The 26,996-nt window shown below is 32.9% G+C and overlaps 4 protein-coding genes across 4 annotated transcripts; 3 read left to right on the top strand and 1 right to left on the bottom strand.

Moving 5' to 3' along the window:
* Positions 1-733: 733 nt before the first annotated feature.
* Positions 734-3,700, top strand: LOC123902730. Its single transcript, XM_045952519.1, has 5 exons — positions 734-916; positions 1,026-1,121; positions 1,211-1,312; positions 2,783-3,191; positions 3,282-3,700. The coding sequence occupies exons 1-5, from the start codon at positions 890-892 to the stop codon at positions 3,437-3,439; spliced, it is 792 nt and encodes a 263-aa protein (XP_045808475.1). The 5' UTR covers positions 734-889; the 3' UTR covers positions 3,440-3,700.
* A 2,970-nt stretch (positions 3,701-6,670) lies between these two features.
* LOC123894804 (serine/threonine-protein kinase EDR1) lies at positions 6,671-15,444 on the top strand. Its single transcript, XM_045944913.1, has 13 exons — positions 6,671-7,401; positions 8,893-9,315; positions 9,872-9,975; positions 10,174-11,282; positions 11,778-11,818; positions 12,657-12,725; positions 13,032-13,132; positions 13,271-13,349; positions 13,433-13,531; positions 13,678-13,746; positions 13,857-13,906; positions 14,524-14,700; positions 14,844-15,444. Exons 1-13 carry the CDS (start codon positions 6,961-6,963, stop codon positions 14,977-14,979), a joined length of 2,898 nt encoding a protein of 965 aa, XP_045800869.1. The 5' UTR covers positions 6,671-6,960; the 3' UTR covers positions 14,980-15,444.
* Positions 15,445-18,041: 2,597 nt separating this feature from the next.
* Positions 18,042-19,925, top strand: LOC123888780. The gene is made up of 2 exons (XM_045937944.1): positions 18,042-18,137; positions 19,409-19,925. The coding sequence occupies exons 1-2, from the start codon at positions 18,042-18,044 to the stop codon at positions 19,817-19,819; spliced, it is 507 nt and encodes a 168-aa protein (XP_045793900.1). The 3' UTR covers positions 19,820-19,925.
* Positions 19,926-20,378: 453 nt separating this feature from the next.
* On the bottom strand, positions 20,379-24,806 carry LOC123908682 (kinesin-like protein KIN-14U). Its single transcript, XM_045959398.1, has 10 exons — positions 23,824-24,806; positions 23,655-23,738; positions 23,384-23,545; positions 23,152-23,258; positions 22,864-23,048; positions 22,336-22,500; positions 22,026-22,244; positions 21,689-21,726; positions 21,395-21,522; positions 20,379-21,313 (listed from the first exon to the last, which is right to left on the bottom strand). The coding sequence occupies exons 1-10, from the start codon at positions 23,996-23,998 to the stop codon at positions 20,693-20,695; spliced, it is 1,884 nt and encodes a 627-aa protein (XP_045815354.1). The 5' UTR covers positions 23,999-24,806; the 3' UTR covers positions 20,379-20,692.
* Positions 24,807-26,996: the final 2,190 nt, after the last annotated feature.

Raw genomic sequence — 26,996 nt, 5'->3', positions numbered from 1 at the left:
CAAATCAATTCAAATAAAAATCAAACCTCATATATTGGATTAATTCATTGTTGAATGTATTTGAATGTGCTTTTGTGAAAACTGCTGGATCAGAACGAATTTTGGATTAATATTTAAAAAATGAACCGAATTTTGGATTAATGTTTAAAAAACGAACCAAACCCCATACATATTTTTTAATACTTATTAAATATTTTTTTGACTTATTATTTATTTAACTTTTTATTAGTATGATATATTGCATTAACATATTAATTGTATGTTTTTAATTTTCTCAATAATTTTTAAATAATACTTATTTAATTGTTTGTACTTATTAGTAATCTATTTTTTTAATATGTTATAAGTTTCAAATATAATTGATAATTGTTATCGTAAAATATTAATTTTAATGTACTATTAAATTTTTCATCAAATATATTATTTTATCGTGTCTTTATAATATTAGATATTTAATTAAAAAAAAATTTTATAATTTGGTTATCCAAAAATTATCCATATTAAACCGCACAAAATTGGATCAAATTTTTTAATTAGCCATCCAAAATCTAACCGAATAGTGAATAATTTTAACTTTAAATAGATTAATTTTTACTTCAAAACAAATCCAAACCGAACCACGAGATCTCAACCACATGCGAGCCAAAAATAAAATATGATATTTTAACCAGTACGGATTAGAGTCTATTCACCTTCTTCACGTTTCCACTTACTCTACTTGCTCACTCACACTATATAACGCAACTGTGAATCAAATGAAATGAAATTGTGTTTTCAAATGCAAATTAAACCCTAATAAATAATAATCCATCCTATAGTTCAATTCTTTCTAACTCAAAAATCGAACTACATTTGCTACATTTTCCTCTTCACTCTCTCTTTCTTTCCAATGGCGCCAAAACGACGTTCCTTAAAGGTCGTTTCATACTTCATTCAACCATTTCCATTTTCTTCTTCTTATCTTATTCGTTCTCATCAATTCAATTCAATTGAATTCTGATTCTGATTGTGATTTTTCGTAACAGAAAGGTGAGAGACGAATGGACGCAGCTCTCGACGCCATGATTCCTTACGGTTTCCCTAACAAACTCGTTCGTCGAACCGTTGATCAATTACTCAAAGTCAATTTTCGTTTCGATTCCTTAATCTTCGTTATTATCTTCTAATTTCATTTCGTTTTCGTTAATTAATGCTTAATTTCTGTGTTTAGGTTTATGGCGGTAACGATGGTTGGGTCTTTATTGAAGATTCTGCTTATACTCTTCTCATCAACACTCTTCTTGAACAACAACAACAAGAGGATCAGGATCAGGTAATTTTCAATTCTGCTTCCTTTGCTTATTCTCCAAGCAACTCAGAAACAATTTATTTATTTGAAACCGTTTAATTTTTGAAATTTTAATATTTAATATGGTTTATGGAATTTTTTTTAAGGATTTCTGATGATATTTGTTTATAGATAAATGCTGGTTGTTGGTATGTTATGTTAGTAGCTAGGGTTTGAATCCTATACCTCGGTATCAGTATCAATTGGAATTGGATACAAAATCCAATAACATTGACCGGAGAAATTTAGGGTCAATTTGGTTCAACGAAGGAGATAGAAGGGATTTTAATGGAGGGGAGGAGAGAGATTTTAAAATCTTTTTTGTTTGGTTTGACGAGGGGAAGGAAAATGTAAAATTATATTTTTCATCATTTTAATATTTAAGATCATATTAAATAAAGTGATGTTTAAGTCTAAATATAAAACAGATATTGCTCCTGTCCAAATCCCCCCACTTTTGGATGGAAGATTAAAACATATATGTGGTTTTGTAAGAAAGCGTGTGTGGATGAGATGGCATCACAGTCCATAATGTGCCTAATATTTCATGTATAGAGGTGATTATGTTCAAATAAGTGATGATCTAATAGTTCTTTCATTTGTTGCTTTACTTTATTGTATTCTCTTTGGTTTGTGGTTTATTCGGTTGACCTGTAATGCTGAAACGATCTAATGGTTCTTTTCAATTATAAATGTCTTGTAAATCAGAAGTCAGAACTAAAGAGAAATTGTTCGAATTCTGAGGGTGGTGTACATTAATCATAGGTTGCTCTTGATTATTTAACAACTGGCATAGTCACTGTGACGATGATCGCAATTCGCTAATTTGCAATCCTCTTTTGTCTGTGGTCACACTTTGAATTGTATCTCCTGTTTTTATGTCCTGCATTTGATCAGCTCTAGTTATGAATCATGTCTCACGAAATAAATATTTTGTTTTGTGTTATGGGATACAATGAGCTGGTTTCTATGTCCTACATTGTTTCAGGCTTTCAGGTCTGGTTATGAATCATGTTTCCCATATTCAAAATCTGTTTTAGTTTATGTTTATGTTATGAGCAGCTATGTCTCCAAAAACATATTACTTTAGAGTCTATCATACATGCTGGCAAAGCCCATTTGCTTCTAATGTGTAGTTGTATATCTTGAATTCCTACATGGTACCTTCTTTTTAATCTCAATGTTAAATTATAATTGTTCCTTTTTAAAATAAAGATTATTTAGTTTAAACCTGCAAGTATGTTTGATTAACGGTTATAATTTTGGGAGATTCATATACCATGCTTGAGGATGCCAAATGAAGTTTGCTCAAGTAATCCAATGAAATTTCGTAATCTTTTGGAAAGTGTACCTAATGAAAATCCCCTACTAGCTCCTTTACCTAATGAACACTATATCTTATAGAATTTTGATTAACATGTCCTGTTCTGTGCTCTTGTATTGCTTTGTGTGAAGGATGGTTTGATAGAGGATAATCCAGGAAATGCTGCTGGTTGCTCAAAAAGAACCCTTCTTCTACCTTGCACTAACACAGAAACTTCAGATGATGCACCATTAGCTAATCAGGCCCTTGACACTATATCAGCAGCCAGTGAAACTGGTAATCAACTTCCTGTGGCTGTGGACAGTGCAACAGCTACAAGCAAAGCTGTTATTGAACTTCCGATCAAGCCTGTTGACACTTCAGCAGCCACCAGCCAACCTGTTAATCAACTTTCCATTATGGCTGTGGACACTGCAACAAGCAAAACTGTTAATAAACTTCCCCTTAAAGCTGTAGACACTGTATCAGCAATCATGGAAATTGACGACCAAGTTCCTATCAAGGTTATTATAGACAGTGTATCAGCAGAGAATGAATATGGTAATCAACTTCCCATCCTTGTTAATTCATTTTAATTAGTTCTGAAGCATAACTTAAGCATGTTATATACTACTATGATCCCTCTTGCAGAACCTCCTCAGACAAAGTCCCCACAACCTATTGGGAAGCTTTGTCACAAGAGGCGTAGACCTTGCCATGGTTGGCTTTCTAGTGATGATGAAGAAGAAGAAGAGGAGGATCTAATAGAACTATCTGCATTGCATAAGCTCGTGAATGGGGTCAATTAGTGGGAACAGAGCAGGATATTACATGTAAGTAGTGTAAGAGAAGTATCAGATTAGCTCCAAGGTTTGAAAAATGCGTTTAATGTGTTAATATGTGGAAACATGTGCTAGTGCTACATGGCCTAAACAGTGTGTCTATAATACACTGCTTACTAATACTAGGCTGTTCATCAGACCATCGTATGGATCAATACTTTGTGTTGGAGAGTGAAATTTAACTACTAAACTTTTTAGTTTTCTTAATTATAAAACTTATTTTGTTAAGATTTTGGTGGATACATATGATTATTATAGTTATATAATATGATATGGTGACTATTGTATCTTTAGCTTCTCAAATACAATAATGATTACATTTACCCCTATATGACGGTGTAATCCATGTTTACATTCTTCTGTTTGAGTCTTACAGATTAAAAATCTACATGAATTTTAATAAAAAAGAGTATATTGAAAAGTGTGATGCTAGTATATAGTTTTTTTTTTTTTTTTACTTTCACCACCGGATTAAAATCTGGTTCGGGGTCAGTTAAGTATAGTATTTTTTTTTTATAGTTGAGTCATGTGGTAAAGAGTATTTTTTTTTTTTTAAAACAATGGGGTAAAGAGTATGTTTATTCTTAAATTAATGATATTTTATTTTGGCAAATAAAAGGGGCATAAAATCCAAGTCCCAACAATAAAAAGGGAAATCAAAATAGCAAGGGATTTGAACCCCTTAGTTTAGAGACTCATGCATCAATTTTTAATTTGGACCAAATACATAAAAAAATCTAACTAAGTATCTCCAATTTAGAATCTTGGATAGATTATTTTAATCGAAGAAAATACAAAATTACCTTTTCTTTTAAACCTTTTGCTTATAACTAGAGGTGGGAATAGGTCAGGTCGGCCTACGAGGTCTTAAGGCCTAGTCTACATAGACTCAAGCTAGACCAACCTATTTCTTTAAATAGAGCAAATCAAGGTTTTTTATAAGCCTGTTTAGTTAAATAGGTCAGGCCGCAGACCATTGAAAAAACCTTTTAGCCTATTTGGCCAGCCTATTTAAGTTAATATCAATAATATTTTTATTACTATTTTTATTTATATATTAAAATTTGTACTTTGATTAAGTTATAAATTTATTAACTTTGATTAAGTTATAAACTAGGATTGAAATATGATAATATGATGACATATATAGTCAAAATCTCTAAAATATCAAAAGAACATTGATTTATTAGTTCATAAGTATATTTAAAAATAAATATAATTATTTATTTAAATATGTTCATGTGAAATATGTTTTTAAACAGGCTAACAGACCACATTAGGTTTTCAAAAGGTCAGACTCAAGCCTAAAAAATAAGCCTATGATAGGCCATATGCCAGGCTCAGACTTTCAATTTTTTGACAGGTCACGCTCAGTCTTGACAAAGCCTAACTCGGCCTAACCTATTCTCACCTCTACTTATAACTCATGTATCCCAGCCAAGGTTCATAACACACAAAAATCGAGCACAGAAGATTTGCAAAATAATACTAGTGTATGAATGAAGTCGTCCCAAAATGACATAGCAGTCAATAAATTGAGAAAAACTGGATAGGTTTTAACTAAGAAATTAAATGTGCGAACGCATCGAATTAACCTAGTCCCCAACAGAAAAATAAAGTATGTGAGACTTGTAAGAAATTGTTATCTTCTCGAAGAAAAGCAAGAAAATTCATTATTGTTAGGAAAATGCTGGCATGAATGAATTCATCTATCTTCTTGAAGAAAGAAGTTTCTTACGTCGTGGAGACATTTCAACCTTTTATATCCTCCATGAAAAACATAGTTTGGTTTTTAAAATTCTCCATTTAAAAAATAGTTAACTTTGATAAATAAATAAAAATAATAAATCAAATGTTCTTGTTTTGTTGTTAACTTTGAGGAATAATTGGTTAGCACAATCATAAATAATACATGTTAGGCACACACATGAATTTAAAATAGTAGAAGTTATGTGACTAAATTATTTACTATTTAATTTTTTCATTTGTGTGTGTCCAAATATATTTTATTTGGGGTTGTGCCTAAGTAAGAGTCTCGCGTTAACTTGAGCCTCGAGGATTAATCCTAAAATCGATCCAAAAGTTATAAGTTTGTGAATACCTTAAAGCCCCTTAGAGACAATTTTTTTTTTTTTTTACATAGAGAGACAAATGTTATAATCATGGTGGGTTATAAATTTTAAAGAAAAAAACCAACAATCAATCGGTTTAAGTAGTAAAAATCTCTTGCCTAAAAAAAAAATTGTAAATTTTCGGAACCTTTTCAATAGATGATCAAGGGTTTAGAAAAAATTCAGTTGGGAGGAGATGATCCATATTGCGTGCTCACATGTTTTTGACGGAAGATTAATCACCGTTGGTAGTAGAAACTTTATACTTTAATATTATTATAAATTAACTATAAAAATTGTTATTGAAACAATTTAATTTATAAGAGTAGTAGTCCTTTGAAGTTAAAATATATTTCAAATTATAAAAGAAATGAAAAAAAAAAACAATATTTCTTTTTTTTACTACCAACATAATGTAACATATGGTAGATATTTGAGCCCCTAATCACTTGATCCTAAATTAATCTCTACATTATAAAGAAATTAGTTGTCATAGTTACGCACCGAAGATATCTTTAATTTCTAAAAAAAAAAATATTTTTATTTATTTCTATGAAATTAAATCCAAATTGTACCCTTTCGTAACATATTAGGGTATTAAGGTAAGCATTTGCTTGTCCTGTGAGCTTAGTCTATAGTTTTTCAATTAATCTAAAAAGTTATTTTTTGTTTTTATTTATAAATGAGACTTTTAAATTTTATTTTTTCTTTATAATTTAAGATAGAGAGAGGATAAAATTCATCATCTTAATTCTTAAAATAATAAAAAAAAATATACCTTGTTAGTCTTAACATTGAAAAAGAGTAATAAATTTGTGTTCATTCTTTTAATGTTTTTGGCAGAGATTCTTTAATATCTTCCAAAAAAAAAAAAATTGTTTTTCCAATACTTTTTTTGTTTCTTTCGTTACAATTTCAACTTATTTATTATTTGTTGACCTTTTAAAAAAAGCTTAAAAATAATTTTCTCCTGAGACAAATCATGACCTCCACATAGACTATTTTAATCAGACACGTAGGTCCCAATGTCGTCATCAAATTGTGGCGCGCTGTTATATTACCGCGTCCAACTACGCGTGTCATTTTCGTTATTTCTCATCATTTTCTGCCCTTTCTTATTTACCCTCCATTCCCCAAGTCCAAAGTCCAAACACAACATCACTATTCACTCCCCAAAAGTTTTTCCCTCCTAACATTTTCCTCTCAATTCACTTCCCTTTCTTCACCATCAAAAAAGCGTGCAGAATTCCGAGAGAAAAACCAATCGGAGAGAAAATCACAGTAATACTAATAGATACTACTAGATTCAGAATTTTAGATTATAATTTAATCAATTATTTATTTAGAATTCGAATAAGTGATTCTGATTTCACTTAGATGAGTGAAAGAGGGAAAAAAGATAGGATGAAGAACATCTTCAAGAAGCTTCATATTGGTAGCAGTCATGATCCTCATCGATCCAATGAAACTCCGCCACCTGTACCATCGCCGTCGTGTGCTGCCGAAGATGTTCAAAGTTCCGGTACTTCTACAGTAACTCCAACTTCCTCGTCGCCGTCTACAGCGCCGGTTCCTGCTGCTTCTTTTGGTGGTGGCGGTGTGTCTGCGGCGGTTAATCGGCAAGATTTTTTCTCGTCGGAGGAGGAATTTCAGGTGCAGCTTGCCCTAGCTATTAGTGCTTCAAATTCGGAGTTTCGTAGTGATGATCCGGAGAAGGATCAGATCCATGCGGCGACGCTGCTTAGTTTGGGAGGACATCGGATTGATTCGACGGGGAATAAGGATGATGTGGCGGAGGCGCTTTCGAGGCAGTATTGGGTGAGTTTCGTCGATTTTTTAAATGAGTTTCCTGCAATGTTGGTCAATTTTATCATAATTAATTGAAGTAAACCTGTTAGGGCAGTATTAGGGTTTTATGTTGAGTGATTTTTGTTCTAGGTTTTTATAGCTCTAGTCAATTTGTTTTGTAGGAGATTTTATTGTATTTGGAGCTTAGATTTTAGGATTTAGATGCCACTAGGGTTAGCTCTGAAAGTATTCCGATATCGATTTATCGACCTTTAGCAGAATCTGTTATGTCTTGTGGGATCTTAAGAATTATGTGAATATCTCCCCATTTATAGTCTGAACTGAACTAAAGTGATTGTTTGGACCAACCTATGTTGAAGATTTATGCGCCTTAGGAAGTATAATACTAAGACATAGCTAGAAATTAGATATGTGGATCGTTATTTTTGCAGTTTCTGGACTTGTGCTTGGTAATTGACATTAAAAATAAGACACCTTCATGATTTAATTTTTAAGCTGGTTCACTCATTGTATAATAAGATGAATTTCTGCTATAATCAGCAATTGGTTGTTTAACAGCTCTTGTGTATGACTGTATGTTATTGACTTTCTGTGGGGATATCATTGGAGAAATGATATTGTTTAACAGCTCTTATCCATTCAAATTGTGTTCAAATGTACATGATATTCACTAACATAGTTAACAACGTTCAGAATTGTGGTTAATTGTGAAATATTGATGATTAATGAGTTGCAACACATTGTTATATTCATTAACCATCCACTGAGCGTAGTTAACCATGTACTTGAACCACATTTACAATCTAAGTTGTTGTCGAAATTTGTTGTCAATTTTCATGTCAAAATAACAGTTGATATTATTAATACAAATTGCTTTAGTCTTCTACCTAATATCTTTTTGTGTTAAATTAAATATGTTTAGTCCCTATGAAATCATGAATTTTCAAGTTCAGTCCCTATAAAATCATGAATTTTATTCAATTTTAGTCCATATTTTGGAAACTCTTCACAAAGAATGGATGCTTTTAGTCCCTCTAATAGGATTATAAACGTAGTCCCTATAAAAGCAAAATACGGACTAAAATTGAATAAAATTTATGTAGAGACAAAACTTGAAAGTTGAAACTTAATGTTTTTATAGAGACTAAACATATTAAACCCTATCTTTTTTAGAAAATTATATCCATGTGTCTTTATGCTTTATTGCTTCTTTAGGTAAAGTTTCTATACACGCAGACATGCTCCATCACATTATATTGGTTGCTGTACATGCTTACTCGCAGCAAGTGAACATGTACTCTTTAACTTATATTCATCTGTTGAGCACCAAGATGGAAACAAATTTAAACAATCAAATTAATATTATAAATTGTATTTTGTGAATATGCAATGTTGGCCAGTTTTTTTTATCTCCATTAATACTTTTTTCACCTTTCCGTTAATACTTTTTTCACCTTTCCATTAATGTTGTCTTGCATTTCTATTTTATTTTTGGACTAGGAATACAATGTGCTTGACTATGAGGAGAAAGTAGTAGATGGTTTTTATGATGTATATGGACTCTACAATGACCCGGCAATGCAAGGAAAGATGCCATCTCTAGCAGATCTTGAAACAAACCCTGGCAGTTCTAGCTTTGAAGTGGTCATAGTTAATCGAACAATTGATCCTGCCCTCGAAGAGCTGGTGCAAATAGCACAATGTATATCATTGGACTGCCCTGTCACCGAGATTGGTATTTTGGTACAAAGGCTTGCCGAACTTGTTACAAGCCATATGGGCGGCCCTGTAAAGGATGCTAATATTATATTAGCAAGATGGACAGAAAGAAGTACAGAGTTAAGGACATCTCTTCACACAAGCGTATTACCGCTTGGGTCCTTAGATATTGGGCTCTCTAGGCATCGTGCTTTACTTTTCAAGGTTAGCATTATGGCATTTTGGTGCTTAAAACCTTGTGGGCCATAAATAATTTGATGTTAAGTCTAGTCATTATTTGCAAAAAGAATTTATTTACATGATATATGCAGTACTATTAAATATGCAATCACTTAAAACTTGCTTTGAGAATAAATGATTTATGAATCAATAAAATTGAATCTGATGCTTTTTCTTTTTAGAATTATTCACACTGGGAAAGTACTCCCTGCCAATCTAGCCTAGGCTTTGTATTCAGAAATAAGTTTTACTGAATGTAAGTATGCTTAACTCAATGGGAAAATGCTGCTCAATTAATTAAGAACGAGTCATCAAATTTTTGGTTGACTTTGTTTATCGGTACCTCTAAGTCTAACACTGTTACAGGTTTCTAAGCTTTAAATTCATAGTGTATACTTGCTAAGTCTAGTTTTGCATATTGAGAATTAATTGTCTTGTTAAATTTAGTATCATTTATGTGCATTTTAGATTACTCTTACTCTTTTTCTTATCAATCTGTTGGTTGTGTAATACACTTTTTGTTTTTGTTTTATGGATGTAGATATTAGCAGACAACATTAAGATGCCTTGTAGACTGGTTAAAGGTAGTCATTACACTGGTGTTGAGGATGATGCTGTCAACATTATAAAGTTGGAGGATGAAAGGTTAAGGCTTTTGTTATTCTTGTATTTTTCATGTATTTGTTGTTAACTTGTATGTGCATCGCTATATTTTGCTTCTTTTTTAATTCTATTATGTGCTGGCAATGGTTGAGAATCATTAGAAGTCTCTGTAAGTGTGCCCAAATATTTGTGTGGATATTCTAGTCCCTTGGTACTGATATTATAATATTTTGCTTTTAGGGAGTTTTTAGTTGATCTCATGGCTGCTCCTGGAACACTCATCCCAGCTGATATTTTAAATGCAAAGGATAATGCCTTTAAGTCTTACAACCCCAAGATTGTGCCGAGTTTTCCTTCCGCTGAGGAAACTGAGCTTTCTTACTCAAAACCTATACTAGCATCTAATGGTGAAGGTAGTAGTCAGACTTCTGTGATAAAAGGTAATGCGCCGCCTTGGAATGGAAAACCGTATACCGAGAAGTCTGAGTATATGCCTTCAAACTTTGGTTTGAACAGAGACACTGGCGTTGGTCCTTCTAAAATTCCTAATAGAGGGAGTCCTAACCAACGGGAAAATTTGCCACCGTCATATGGTAATTCTTTGTACAAAGGTACTCTTGGAATGAATGCAGTTGGTGATGGGACAAGATTGAATGTCAATGTTGTGCCATATCCCCAAAACAACCCCAACGACCCTCAGAACCTTTTTGCAGAACTGAACCCATTCTTGATAAAAGGCACTGGGAAGCCTTCTGTGCATAACAAACCTGTGGAAAATAAACCTCCTGTGCACGGTACAAAAAACAAAAACGTTTCTGGTAGACCCGTGTCACCACTGATGTGGAAGAATCAGCATGCTTACAACGAAGTCCCCAGGAAAAATAATCATAATCCTAATGAATATAACCCTCCTTTATTTGCTCCCAATATTCCTTTCAGATCTGAAAATACTGATCTCAGCACTTCCAATCCATCATACAATTCAAATATAAACAATGATACTAGTTCTCAAACTTCGGCACAAATTACTGGTTCAGCCTCACCAGCTGGTGTAGGTGAACTGAACCGGATTGAGGGTCTCAATGCTAATTTTAAAAGGGGTGATTTGGGAAGTTCTCAAAATGTCATGGTTAGCGAACCTGAAAACACTGAACTTAACCATCATGACAGGAGGAAGTGCATATATGACAGATTCATGGGAAGCAGTTTGGAATTAAAAGATTCAGATAGTCCTAGCTCTTCAATTGATTACATTACAAATAGGGTCGATCAAATATTGGACGATGCAGATGTTGGTGAATGTGAGATTCCATGGGAGGATCTGGTTATTGGCGAAAGAATTGGTCTGGGTAATGTGAATCATTTGTCTTTTTCCTCTTGTAGAAATGTCATTAATATATACTGTAAAGTTGATGTGGCTCTGGTTTTCTATTTCAGCGAGTATTTAAGTGAAGTTCGCATCAGATGCATACAATCATTAATCGCCTAGATCTAACATTAATTTCTATTCTATTTTTTAATTGATTAAATTACCGAGGGTTCAAACCCCCAACATAATACCAAATACTAACAATACTAACATTTTCCATTTCTAAATTATTATTTTTTTATTAAATTACTATTTTTCCTCTTCTATTTGTGCAAGCATATAGTCTAAAGGTTGTGTCAAACATGTATTCACTTCTCAAATTTTCTTATTTTTCCTCTTCTACATGTGATTTACCGGATTGAAAAGGACTGGTAGTAGTTGTTTGGGATGTTCCTGGCATGTTTAAATTTTGCATGTCTATTGATATGTTTCTCAGAGTATTAATCTGTTGATGTTCCTGCTTTCTTTTAAATAGGTTCATATGGTGAGGTATACCGTGCAGACTGGAATGGCACAGTGAGTACTATAATTCCTTTACATACTTGCATGGAAGATTATTGTTATAGATTGAAATGGAAGTTGTTTATATTGTCTTATTTTTAGTGATGACAGTTTTATACTCTGTTTGCATGATAGAAATGTAATTTAAATCAAACAATAACAGCACAATAATAATAAATACAAAGATCTACAGGTCCTTCTTCATACTGTCACTTATTATGTGTACTTGCTTCTTGCATATATGCCTTTGGCTCTTTATTTTGCTATCTTTTTCTCGCAGTTTCTGTTTTCCAATAATAAAGAATTATGACCATGTTGGAGTTGTTTTATGAGCCATTTATCTTCGTTTATAGTGACAATAATGCAATGAAAATGATGGCATTACTAACTCACAGTAACTGCACAATATGTTTTTTTAACAAGTAACTGCACAATATGTGAATGACTGAATTTAATTTTATATAAAAATTTAGAAGCACAAGACCAACACTCAGGAAGTTATCAGCTATTGAATGACTTGAGATCCCTTTATGTTTGCTATCTGTTATGCAATCTATCTATAATTCTATATTAATGGATATTCTGCTCTTATTATGGACCTAGGACATCAAAATCATTTGTTTCAATTCTGACTAAGACTACTATTTAAAGAGCTTGGGGAAGTTATATTTTAAATCTTTGTTAAACTCCATGTAAGTCTGAATAAAATAAAAGAAGGAAAGAAAAAAAAAAGGGTTAAAAGCCTACATTGCTAGGCTAATAAAATCTCAAAATCATTTTTCTTGGTTTCTTTATACCAGAAGCTTTTGCCCTGAAGGTAATGAGTTTTTATCTCTGATTTTCTGAATATCAGGAGGTTGCTGTGAAGAAATTTTTGGATCAGGATTTTTCAGGTGCCGCCTTGTCTGAATTCAAAAGAGAAGTAAGCACTATTTAGTTTTTATGCATGCAAAATTTATGTTTCTTACTTGCATAAAATGTATTGGAAGGAAACGGTGAAACCCTGTGAACTTTAAGAAATTATTATATGTTTCTTTCAAAATAAAACTAATCAGAAAATTTAGATTGAGATACCAGTCAGGAAAAAGTAATAAGTTACCTGCGAAGGAGTGGATAATGTGTAAGATATGCAATAATAAAATGAAAGACAACAATTATATAGGAAAGGTTCCACCATTGTTATTCTTAAAGGCCAAACTTAATCTGCTTTCTGTCCTTTTGTTGCAAGGTACGGATAATGCGTAGGCTGCGTCATCCAAACGTTGTTCTTTTTATGGGTGCTGTCACCCGGCCTCCTAATCTCTCAATCATTTCGGAGTTTCTCCCAAGGTAGATATATTTTTTCTTTTTTCATCATTATTTTTTTAACAAAATAATGTTACTTATTATCAGCCACAATAGTCATCATTATTTTCTTTTTTCTCCATATTTGAGTGTCACTGGCATTACTGTTGTAAAATTTTACAGAGGAAGCTTGTACCGAATTCTTCATCGCCCTAATTGTCAGATCGACGAGAAACAAAGAATAAAAATGGCTCTGGATGTGGTATGAAATAATTTTCCATCTTCTCTGTCAACCGTCATTTACATAGATGAACTTCAAATTTTAGAACATCCCAATTTATACAGGCTAGGGGTATGAATTGCTTGCATGCCAGCACACCTACAATTGTTCACCGAGATCTGAAGTCCCCAAATCTTTTGGTTGATAAGAACTGGAATGTTAAGGTATATGATTGACAATTCATGAGCTGTCCTGTATGCCTTATCTGTTGTTTCTGTCATTTCTTGAACTGTGGAGAAATCAATTTTTGTGCTTGGTGGATTTTACTTTTATTTGATTTGATCTTGAAAGCATGCCATTATTTGTTCAGGTATGCGATTTTGGGTTGTCAAGGTTGAAGCATAACACGTTTTTATCATCCAAATCAACTGCTGGAACGGTGAGAATTAAAAAATTATGTGTTATTCTGGAGCTCGTTTGTTTAGTCACATGCAGTATGTGCCTTGTTTGTCTTTTGTATATCTGACATAATTATTGTCAACTTGTTAGCCGGAATGGATGGCTCCTGAAGTTCTCCGCAATGAGCCTTCAAATGAGAAGTGAGTACTTATTAATTCAAGATAAATGTTTTTCTGGATTGTAATTGTTATGTTTTATCTTATTTGTGTAATAAATATTTGTTTATAATCAGTGGCTAAATCTTTACCGATTCTATAAATGTGGAAGTTATTAATCTAATCCATCTGCCAGCCTTCTCCTACAAAAAAATATATCCACTGCTTCATAACTCAGTAGTCAGTAAAATTGGTTGAGTAGGCCTTTTTAACAGGCTTTTGCTTGATGAATTTTCTTTTCCCGAACGCATTGAGAAAAAAAAAAAATTGTTTGCCAATTCATAGTGATCCTTTTTTATTTTTTTTTATAAAAGTGATTCTCTTTTTCATTCACATAATTATATTTTTCTCCTATAATAAACAATTTGGTGATGGCCCTTCAGACCCTATAATCTTAAATAAGTGTGGAATTTCGTTTTTCTATGTCTTTCGTGATAAATTTAATGATTGGTAGACAAGGTAACTGCTGTTTGAGAAGGATGATACCAAAATTTCTAAACATTTAGATTCAAATACATATACTAATTTCTGTTTTCTACTTCACTTGTGACAACTTCTGTCTCTTGTGTGTATCTCTGTTAATTATCATTTCAAATGTACAGGTGTGATGTTTATAGTTTTGGTGTCATCCTATGGGAGCTTGCCACTTTAAGGTTGCCATGGACTGGGATGAATCCTATGCAAGTTGTTGGTGCCGTAGGTTTCCAAAACCGTCGCCTTGAAATTCCTAAGGAAGTTGATCCATTAGTTGCAAGAATAATCTGGGAATGTTGGCAACAGTAAGTCTGTTCAACTTGAAGTTTGATTGACTCTTCTTTTCTTCTATATTTCATAACTTAAAATGTTGAGGAAAATGTGGATTTAAACTTCATTCCTATTGATGATCTTTTTCTGCTTCCTCTTTCTCCCACTCTTGTGTCAGGGATCCAAATTTGCGCCCCTCGTTTGCACAGCTCGCAGCGGCTCTAAAGCCCTTGCAACGTCTGGTTATCCCATCTTATCAAGACACTGTAGCTTCACCTCTGCCTCAGGAGATTTCTGTAAATTCTACCCCATGAAAAATATCCCTTTTCTCAAGTGTGAATAACTAGGATTTCTGCATATTACTTATATGCGTATAAAGATAACAAGAAAAATAAAAGGAAAAAAAAATATCAGCAAAACTTGGTAAGACAAAGTTTCAATTATTGAGGAATTCATCAAATTATCAATAGCTGCTGCAGCTAAACAACTGTGGAGTGATTTTTGTATTGTGTTGATAGCTTGCCTGAGGAATCAAAACTCGGCAAATATAATGTGTAAATTACTGTACTCAAGTTCTTGTAAAGAGAAAAGGTCTCAAAATTGATCCGACCAAAAAGATGTCTCAATTGATGTTTTGCCGGGAAAATCTTGAATTTAGTGAAGTAGTTTGTGTTTGATATTTTATCTAGTAATGGTGTACTGCAGAAAAAGTATTTACCATCCATTTTCCTTGTTGAGGTTAGATTACCATGAAGAAATAAAGTATATTTTTACAATAACCTCTTTGATTTTTCACGAATTTCATGTTAGCAAATTTATATAATATAATTAATCCGGAAGTTAGAGGACTGAAAAATGCCTTATTTAACGCCTTGACATGCATGATGTATGCACTACTTTTGTCAATATCTATCAAAGGATTCCATCCTTTTCAATGAACGGAAGCAAATCCTTGTTCCAAAGGGCAACGAAAGCTTGTATTTCATATTTTAAAAATCATAGTTATAAAATTGATAAAGGCGTTAATTATAGTTCATAATAATGTAATGTCCTTTTACATTTGAACTCTTACCAACCGAGTTATGTCCAACTGAGTTATGCAACGTAAATCATAATCAAGGTTATCAAAACCGGACCGGCCGGACTGTGAACCGGTCATTAAAATGGTTCGATTTTGAGCAAAAAACGGATAGAAAACCGACTGGCAAAAAAATGCGTGAACCGGGGTCGAACTGGGATGAGCCGGCGAACTGGCCGCAACGGTTCAAGCGGTTTTACAGATATTTTTGTTTTTTTTAAAAAAAAAAACAGGGCAAGACGACATCGTTTTAACTTTTTTTTAAAAAAAAAAATCTGAAACAAAAAAACGACGTCATTTGTTTTTCATTTGATTTGAATTATAAATTTTATTTTATTTTGACTTGTGATATTTTATTTTTTTAATGTGTGAAATTATGAAATATTGAGCAATTATTCATATATTTTTTATTTATATATTAATTAAAATATATATTTGGCTTAAATGCAGTTTTGCCCCCTCTGTTTTGATTAAATCGGAATTTTACCCCCCCTGTTTTAAAATGCGGACTTTTACCCCCCTGTTTTATAATTTTTTGGATTTTGCCCCCCCTAAAATTCTGCTTTCGAGTCACAACCTTAAAGCTTCGCACACAACTCAATTTTGATCAATAATTCACCAAAAGGATACCGAAATGACCGTAATCGAGTTATCTTTCCACATAATCAAACCCCACTGAATTTGGAGTTACAAAGAGAGATTAATTACCGTTTTAGTGAAGGTATGTCCCCCAAAATTCTGCAAAAAATCTGCTTTCGAGTCACAACTTCAAAGCTTCGCATACAACTCAATTTGGATCCATAATTCACCAAACGGCTACCGAAATGACCGTAATCGAGTTAGATTTCCACAGAATCAAACCCCACTAAATTTGGAGTTACAGAGAGAGATTAATTACCGTTTTAGTAAAGGTATGTCCAATTACTAATTCTGCAGAAATCTACTTGTGATCTTCAAATTCAACATCGTCTACTGAACACATCGTAACTTCAAATTCGACGAAATTGAAATGCCAACAAGGGTAATTTCGTTAGATTTCCATACATGTAAATAGTATTAAAAAATGAGCTACAGGGTGAGAGGAATGACAAAAATACCAGTAGTAGTTTCATACGATAATTAATTTGAACAGACCTTCACTAAAACGGTAATTAATCTCTCTCTGTAACTCCAAATTTAGTGGAGTTTGATTCTGTGGAAAACTAACTCGATTGCGGTCGTTTCGGTACCAGTTTGGTGAATTATTGATCCAAATTGAGTTTTGTGCGAAGCTTTGAACTTGAGGCTCAGAAGCAGATTTTGTGCAAAATTTTGGTGGGGGGCAAAATCCAACAAATTATAAAATAGGGGGGGTAAAATTCCGCATTTTTAAATAGGGGGGGTAAAATTCCGCATTTTTCAAAATAGGGGGGGTAAAACTGCATTTAAGCCTATATATTTAATTAAAAACGGTCCGACCCTGATTGAATCCGGTCCAGCCAATTGAACCTTAAACCGGTAAGCTCGCCGGTTCGATGACCCGTCCGGTTCTTACAACCTTGATCATAATAATGTCTTTTTACATTGGAGTTTTAGGGTCTGTTTGGTTCGGGGGTTTTGGAGGGGAGGTGAGGGGAGGGGAGGTAATATTTTAATTTTTTTGTGTTTGGTTCAATTTTTAGGAGGGGAGGGGAGGTAAGCAAAATCCCTCCTAAACTCAATTTTTGCTTCCCCCCAAATCGGGGGATTTGGAGGTGAGGGGAGGGAAGCTTTTTCAAAGTTTATTAAACTGACAAAATTATCCTCAATATATTTTAAAATTCCAATATTATCCTTATTACCATTTTTATTATTAGGTCTTTGTTGTCTGTATTACCTATACTCCTTGTCTGTCACAATTTGATCATCATTACGGCTGCTTGCTCATCCTCATTGCCTCTGCTTGCTCGTACCCGTGTATGTTTTTTCTAACTATTGAACATATTTTTATACGTGTTGTTTTTATACTGCTTGCTTTGCTCATCACGTTTTCACTCTTCATGTGTGTTGTTTGTATATTGATCTTATTATATATATATGTTTATACGTGTGTATTGGTGTGCCTATTCATAGGTATATGTTACTGCTTGCACATGGATACATATTCCTTACTTTTAACATATTTGTATATGAATGCACTCGTTTAACATATGAATACATATTCCTTACGTTTAACATATTTTTTGTATATATCAGGTGGTTTATTTTTTATAGGATTATTGATAGTTTGTTAAACTATTAAATATGAAATTTATTTTTTTAATTTTTTTATTGAATTAGATGGATCATCAAGATCGAGAAATTGTTATTAATAGATGGTTTGATCTGCGTCGAAGAGCTGTAGCTCAACTTATGTGTGCAATTGTTTACCTTTATGTTCGGATGTCTCGTAAGAGAAAATTAAGTTATAGCATGAACTCTGAGAGAGAAAGGGTGCGTGAAGAAATAATGTATCGAATTAGTAATTGTGAAACTAGTAGAAATCTATTGAGAATGAGCCCTCAAACTTTACGAAGAATTGTTTAATCTCCGACATGCATCTTTACGCAATGCAATTGAAAGAGCTTTTGGTGTATTGAAAAAAAGATTTGAGATTATATCTAATTCAACAAAGCCCAATTATGGAGTCAAAGCTCAAAAATTAATCATTTTTGCATGTTGTATTCTTCACAATTATCTAATGAGCGCAGACCCAGATGAAGACCTTATAGCTGAAGTAGATGCTGAACTTGCAAATCAAAATCTATCTCAAGAAAATCATCAAGCTTCAACAAGTGACAGGGACGAAGTTGCTTTGGGCGGGGTTATAAAAAATAGTGTAGCACATGAAATGTGGTTAAATTATGAAAATAATGTTTTTGCCTAAATAGTTTATCTTGTATGTTTTATTATTATTTTGATGTTTGATGTTCTTTGTCAAAGTAGTACTGAGTTTATTATGATGTTTAGCGAATGATACTGAGACTTCATATTAAGATATATTTTAATTTTGTTATGTTATAATTGATCATTTTTATAGCTTATGGCATCGAAAAAGCAATTATCAACCAACAATGGTAACTCTAGGACTTTGAATTGGACTAGAGCCATGGACGATGCTCTTGTTGATGCTTTCATGCATGAATTTGAAAATGGTAACAAAGTTAATGGTACCTTCACATCAACAGCGTATGACCATATTACAGCTGAAATCAGTGCATTATTTGGGGGAAAAATTGACAGGGTGAAGATAAAAAACCGTTGGAAAACTTTGAAAAAAAACTTCACCGAATATTACGACATTTTTAAAGGTGGTATGAGTGGATTTTCTATGAATCCAACTACACAATTATGGGATGCTGAGCCAGAAGTTTGGGATGCTCTAATTGCGGTAAGTTTTATAAATCTTTTATTTTACAATATTTTTATTAATTAATAGTTGTATAACTATTGTGAAACTTATTTTTCAGTCAAAACCAAAAGCAGCATATTGGAGAAATGTTCCACTTCCAAATTATGAGAAGATGGTGACACTTTAAGGACCCAACCGAGCTGATGGCGATGAATCTGGGACTTTAAAGGAGACAAGAAAACAAAGTTCATCGGTCATCGATGAAGACTTTGTAGAAACTATTCAAGACATTGATGGTCATGTTGCTCAAAATGAGGTGAATTTGGAGGGTTTTGATGCTCCTCATTTTGATTTTACTGTACCTGAAACACAATCATCAGACCCTTCTCCTATAGCAAGTGGTAGTAAAAAGAAAAAATTGAAAGTGGCTAAGAATAAAGAGTCAAACAATGAAATGATTGAAATGAAAGAGTCAATGAATATGGTTGCTGAAGCACTACGAGAAGGAAATGAAATAATGAGAGAACGTCAAAAATATGATCTGCCTCTAATTTCTGGTCAAGAAACATGGAATTTAATAGAGGGTTGCGGGTGTGAGGCAGCGTCATTGCCTGAGATATATTGTGCTGTCATGAACGATGTTAACAAGCTTAGAATGATTCTCCAATGTCCACTTGAAGCACGCAAAGCTGTGATAATGCAACTGGTCTTTGGTTCATCTGATTAATCATCCTATAATGGTGCTATGATGTTTATGAATACTTTATTTGCATTTTAATATGTTTTTTAATATTTGGAACACTTGTTTGAATATTTACGAATATTTTGGAGGTTGTACGATGTACTTTGTTTGAATATTTTATTCCGTGTTTTATTGAATCAAAGTTTTTGTTTTAATGTCTATGTCGTGAATTTCTTGGTGCGGTAGTGAGTTTCTTGTATGTGATATTTTTTTCTTTGAAAAGTATGTGTTATTTGTTTTGATGTAATAATAAAGAGATATTAATTTTTACAATATGAGTGTTATAAGATTTTAAGGGTAAAAAAGTAAATTGCTTTTAAAATACCTCTCCTCCCCTTGTGAACCAAACATATATTTAATTAAAATACCTCACCTCCCCTCCTCTCCCATCTTTTGAACCAAACACATATGTAATTAAAAAATTTCCCTCCCCTCCCCTTCCCTCCCCTCCCCTCTATAAAAATACCTCACCTCCCCTCCCCCTATTTTGAACCAAACAGACCCTTAGTAACACTGTTGAAGTACAAAAATCCACACTACATAGTCAAGCCTAAAAACTGTTGTATTCATAATATCTATTAAGTGTTGTGTGACAAACTTAACAAAAAGTTAATCGCCACCAAATAAGTTACAATCACATGAACAAATGACTAAAGAACCAAAACCCAACATGCTCAAAAACGGGAAAGAAGAAAAAAAAAATGTTAAACAAGTAAATTAACAGACACCAATCACCAACACCTCAAGAAAACACACATATTAACACACCCTTGGCAACAATTTGCTAAGGACAAGTGAGAGGAGTTTAACACGCAACCCACTTGATAACATTATTAATATTAAGATGTCTTGTAACCCTTAGATCAGATTAGACATCCTTCTTCTATGATGATACAATGTTACTCTCAAATTTGAATCTGACGATGTAACCGTTGTACTTCGAGGAGTTATGACTTTTGATTCCAATTCATTGCATTTAGGCCTTTCTGTATTTGGAACATTATTTGTTTCAGCATACCGAGATTTTCCAGTTGAACTTCGCAGTATTGTTTTGATTCGAAGATCGGAACAACTTAATGATTGTGAACATGAAAACTGGATTGAACTTCTAGTGGCTACTGATCTTAAACTTTTTAATCTCCCGCCAATTTCTTGTTCAGACGCAATCTGTCTGTGCCGACTAGCAACAGTTGAACTCATGAATCGAGGCACCGAGTTCGAGACAATTCTTTGCGTAGACTTCTTAGATGCTTTAGGTGTTTCAGTAATCTCTTTTAAATCATCTTTTTGGCTAGTAGAGGTTACCAACTCATAATCACTTTCCTGTAGACTATATATGGTTGAAAAGAGCTTTCTATTCTCGCATAACTTTAACTCGACATTCTGTATTTGATCCCTTAAACTCTGACATTGCTTTTCAGCTTCCTTAATGTCTTCCTCGAGCTCCATAATTTTTTTCTCCCGTTGCTTCTTCAATTCCTACAGTACATATATGCAGTAAGCAATCTTCAAAAGTTTCCACTGTGGAACTTGGTTTAGGACAGGTTTTAGTAAGTTTACCATTGGTACTTCTCTATTTGACTCTATTGCTCTTGCTCTCTTTGCAAAGTTTAACGAACAAATTGTCTCGCAAACATCTTCTTCAGAAGGACTAATATGCACGAGCATCAAGACCTTTGAGCCATCACCTTAAGTATTTTCATCATTATAAAGATTAGACATTTTAATATTATAGGCTGCATAAAATATTGCATATCATATTTGCGCATGTGCGCACGTTCTTACTCTAGTCTCAGTTTTTCACTGTTTTGCATACATAAGTTAGTAGTATTAGAGAAGAAAGTGGTACCATACCTAGAGAATCTCTTAGTAGTTGAGTCAGCTTGCTATTTCTGCAAACAAAGTAACATTAAATCATGTTAATACACCGATGAATTTAATTTTGATGCATTGTTGGTGTAAAACTTTTTACACTGTTAAATAATCACAAATTATCTTTTGTATGCCTTTTATAATAGTTATGATTAAAGCCAACCATTATTAGTAATCTAACGATTATAATTGATTGACAGAGTAATTTCATTTTTTACACAAAGTATAATCAATTAAATTCTACTTTGATCTGAATCTTAGGTATAGATTTCTTAGAAGACAATTAAATATGACAAATCAACACCAGCAGAATACTTGCCTGTAAGGCACATGACACCTCTTTCTCTTCAAAGCTGCAAGGACATCAGCTAGAGCTGAAAGAGAGAGATTAATAGCTCGCCCTTCGTCAAGTGTTATTCCTTTGGCCCCGGTTTTCAGCAACCGTTCACTGCCTCCAAGATCAACCATCCACAACTTACTTGTTTCACTTTTGGCTTCCGAAGTATCCCCGCGTCTAAATATGCTTATCCTTGTCAAGCTAGATATATAAAGCTAAACAGATAATGTAACTATCAAGCTGAGAAAACCATGAAAATATTTTCGAGTGCCTAATTAGAACTATGACTCACCAGTGTGACCTGCTTGATGCCTCATTCACATTAGTCCACGAGGTTGATCTGAATCTTCTTCCCTTGTTGTACCACCATTTGGCTTTAGCACAATCAGAAATCTGCACTTCTGAGAGACCCTCAATTTCCACCAATCCCTTTGGATCTGTTTGGATGTTGAGATTACTGTAAAAGTAGTTGGTGAGTCAGAGTCTCAGACAAATTACCCTATGAAATTCAATCATACATATTGTATGTTTGGTTCCATTTTTGAAGTAGGCAAAATTGATTCTCGAGTGAAATTGATTTTGCCTCTAAAATTGATTCCAACTTAAAGTTAAAATCTAGAGTTTGTGCCTCTACAATTGATATTTAGCCTCATATTTATTGTTCAACTCACTTTTACACGAATATATCCAAACATGAGCATTTTAGTATCTTACATTCAACTCACTTTTAAACAAAATCAATTAATTCAAAATCAATTTTTGTCACCGTATAACCAAACACGCACATAGAAGTTTTAGTGAGAATACTAAAAAAGGTTACCATTTTGTCATATTTTCATGTGGTCTAGAGGACTGTCTTGGAGCCAGTAGATCCCTAACACTGCCCATGTAAACTTCCAACATACTCATTGAAAAAGTAAAAGAAGACGAACCATCCATCGAGGCTTGACGAAAGAGCTCTTCGAGAGCACGAGGAATAATCCCTGGCTGCTCATTTGTACCATCCTAAAATTAATCATATCAGAAGCCACGCCATACATCAGATTATAGCCATGCTGCTACATAGAACATGAACACAAAATTTCAACACAATTCTGAAATCACTGACCATAGTGAATGTTTTGCCTGTGCCAGTTTGACCGTAAGCGAAAACACACACATTATGTCCATCCATTGCAGATCTTAGAATTGGCTCCACCTCAACAAAAACACTTTCTGCAAAGGTTTAAACAATAGCAAACACAAACACCTCCACTTCAGTAAAATTCGATACTATATTATTTTCGAATAAAAGTTAAAATCGGGAAACACAACAGAAATTTATGGTGTTTGATACTAGCCTTGGCTTGTTTCTTGAGGAAAAACCTTATCAAACTCAAAATCCTTCCTTGTTCCTCCCAACTTAACACGAATCCTATCCGATCCAGCTGATATCGGTTCAGAATTTCTTCTCTTCTCTGTCAAATGATTCGGTCGAATTCTACAAAACACTCTAATGCTCCCTGGATTTAAAAATAAAAGTCTTCAACCCTTGAACCAAAATAACATATCAACAAACAAAATTCCAATTCATACATCAACATTGAATATAGAATCCACAATTAACACTACCTTTGATATCCAATATCTTACTCAATGCTTCTCTTCTCTTTTCATCCACTATTCTTTGCTTCAACCTCAGTTCCTCAACTTCTCCTGCACAAAACAAAATCATTAACATTTATTTCAACAAAAACCAAAAAGAATACCAAAAAAAAGTGACTTTTGTTTATTTATATACTTTGTAAATTGGATATGAAGTGTTCAAGCTCATTCTTTTGGTGTTCAGGAACAACACCCACATCGGTATAAACCGTTGAAACCGGTAATGACCCATCAATTGAATCTGACTTTGAAACCTCAGTTTCATTTTCTGAAGACAACAGAATCTTCTCTTCTTCATTAAAAACCAACATTTTTGTTTTCCAACAATCACTTATTTATATTTATGGTAAAGTAAAGTAAAGTAGAAACTAGAAACCTTGTACAAAAACAAAACACTGATTGAACATGAAAACAATCAATCACTGATTCCTTGTACAACAAATCAAATCAAAGAAAGATCTGTTCTTTTATTGACTCATCATGAGAAATAACAATCATACATAGATTTCAACAAATTGGTCAACATGGAAATTAAATTTTGAAATAAAATAATAAAATGATGAGAAAAAAATGTGACTTGTGTTGAAAATGAGGTAAGAGAAAGTTCTAGAGGCTCAAAAGCAGTGAAAAATTTAACTTGTCATGCAAAACGACAAGAATCTAAAACAGAAACATAATGAAACATGCGTTATGATGAAGCTAATGTTGTTTTTGAAGAGGAAAAAAAAACATAAAACCGTGATTCTTGTAACTTAAACAATAAAATACAAATAAAATGAAAAGAAAAGGGGAAGGTGCATGTGGTGGAAGTAAGGATCAAGGTTCAAATAACGCAGGGATCATTTTGAAGCAAGCACCTTGTGAAAATTCAGTAGCAACAGAGAAAAAAATATTACTATAATAATACTGAGTTAGTTAGTTTCAAATTTCAATGATTGAAGACTTTCATGTTATTATTGGAAATAAAATATGATTGATTCAATACTCTTATCTTGTTGGTGGACCATGATTTTGATTAGACATAATCCTTCACTTCTTAATAAAAATGGTTATGTTATGACAGTTAATCAAAAATTATTATGTTATGACAGTTAATCAAATTAGTACTCCCACCCACCCACTATTTCAAAAAGGGATGTGGTTATATATTATTATCCTCATATATTAAGAAATACAATAAAATATTTTAAAAATATAATAACATTTTGCATCTGATGTAATAATTTTATGAGTTTAATGAACAGGCACCGTCAGTGTAATTTAATTTTAAACGTACAACCAATTAGAATGATTCAATCTTCCATGTCATATAAAGAAGGTGGGGGTTAAGTGGGGTGACGTGGCGAAAAATATGGTTGTGATTAGTTGACAGTGTAAAATTGTCGGTACATATTCTTTTTTCTCTAATTTTATTTTGACACAAATGTAATAATATTTTTTTAGAATTTCTACATTTAACATTTTAAAAATTAATTGTTTTATATTTGTTAATGCAAATTTTTATATTTTATTTTGTGTCTGTAGGACACAAGTTAACATGACATTAACAAATTTACTCCTAAAATATGATATAGAGAAATAATTTAGAATTTAATTTATATGCACCGTCAGTGTAAAGTTATTTTACACATGCATCCAATAATATACTGACACATCATGTACGATATTTATAAACACATGATGTGACAACGCATTATTGAATATATGTGTAAAGAATTTTTATATCAACCGTGCACAACAATTAAAGTCAATAATTTATTCCTATTAAACATTGGTGTCAATATATTTTACACTGAAAGTAAAATTGTAAATGTAAACAAAATGAAAAAGATAAGTGGAACCAAATAAACATAAAGATTGTAAAGAATAATTTCGGTTGGTCCTGATGTTGAGATATGAACAGATGAAGTGTAAAGCTGTAAGTGAGGAGCGGAGGAGGGAGTGTTTAATTTTGGTTTGTTGGTAACTAACACACAAACAATTCAGTGCCTCCAATGTCAGTGTTTGTTTTGAATAATGGAGAGTACTACTTTGACTAGACGCAACAGAGAACGTGCTTGCTTCGTTGGTTGCTCTTCAGAGAATTTCTTAATCCACTTATCCAACACAAGCCTGCCATACAACGTGGTTGGTTGCTTCTTCCTTTCTGCCAATATGTTGAAAGAGTTTCGGTGGATTTGCCGTGAGAAAAATTGATTTTGTTAGAATTGAATTTGTAAAATTGATTTCGATCAAAATTAAGTTGAAGATGTTTCCGTGAGCTTAGCTCAGTTGCTAGGGAAACTTATAATATCGTAAAATTGTTGGATTATTTTTATGGCTTCTAAACTTTATAGGAGAATAATACGGTGACATTATTTTGTTCTTATTCTTAAACTTTTTTATGTCTCTCTTGCACTTTTATAGTGTGCTCTCACGGTTATTCTCATCGCAAATTATACTTTTATTCACCAATATAAGAAATTGTGAATGTCTTACATTCATCAGTGTTTCTTAATCTCTGGTCTTAAACTCATTTCACACTCGATGCATGTAGACTTCTCTTATAGACCACAAACGGATATCTATACAAGCAAAAATATGTTTAATAAAAGATAAAAGAATTCATTGTTATACCAGGGTAAAAATAGAATACAATTGTATGAAATAGATTTTATGTTGATTTTTTCACTATTGTAAATACAAAATAAAAGATAATAATTTAAAAGTACTCCATATATATGATATTAATTTAATTATTGAGATTTACTCTTTGTAACTCTACCGATTTCATTTTGACCCTAGTAGCGAACTTATAAAAATGAGAAATTTTTAAGAAAAAAAATCCTACATGAAATTCAAGGTTTTCACCTGTCTTCTACTTGTCCGCTACTTAAGTAGCGGACGTTATAAAAAATTGAGAAATTTGAGGAAAAAAAACCCATAACATGAAAATTTATCGTTTCCATATCATCTGCTATTCTCTTTTTTTTTTTGGGAGATGAAGTGGTAAATCCACCGAAAATAAATTCACATAATTGTGAGATCTCGGGTTCGAACCCGGGTCACGACGTCCGACCTAACAATTTCGGCAATTTTTGCCAGTTGAGCAGGACTCATGGACACAAAATTTCCGTTTTTATATCATCCGATATTCCGTCCGCTACTTACCCTCTTTATATCTCATTCAAATACTAACTTGAGCGTTGAAATGCTAACAATTTTGCATATATTTTTTTCCCCTCACAAAGAACCAAGAATCATCAACAATCATGAGCTATACTAGAGCTTATAGAAACAACTTATGCAATATAAATTAAGTTTTATGTT

This window comes from Trifolium pratense, linkage group LG1, assembly GCF_020283565.1.
Source record: "Trifolium pratense cultivar HEN17-A07 linkage group LG1, ARS_RC_1.1, whole genome shotgun sequence".
Taxonomy (NCBI): domain Eukaryota; kingdom Viridiplantae; phylum Streptophyta; class Magnoliopsida; order Fabales; family Fabaceae; genus Trifolium; species Trifolium pratense.
This window is presented reverse-complemented; position numbering and strand designations above follow the sequence as displayed.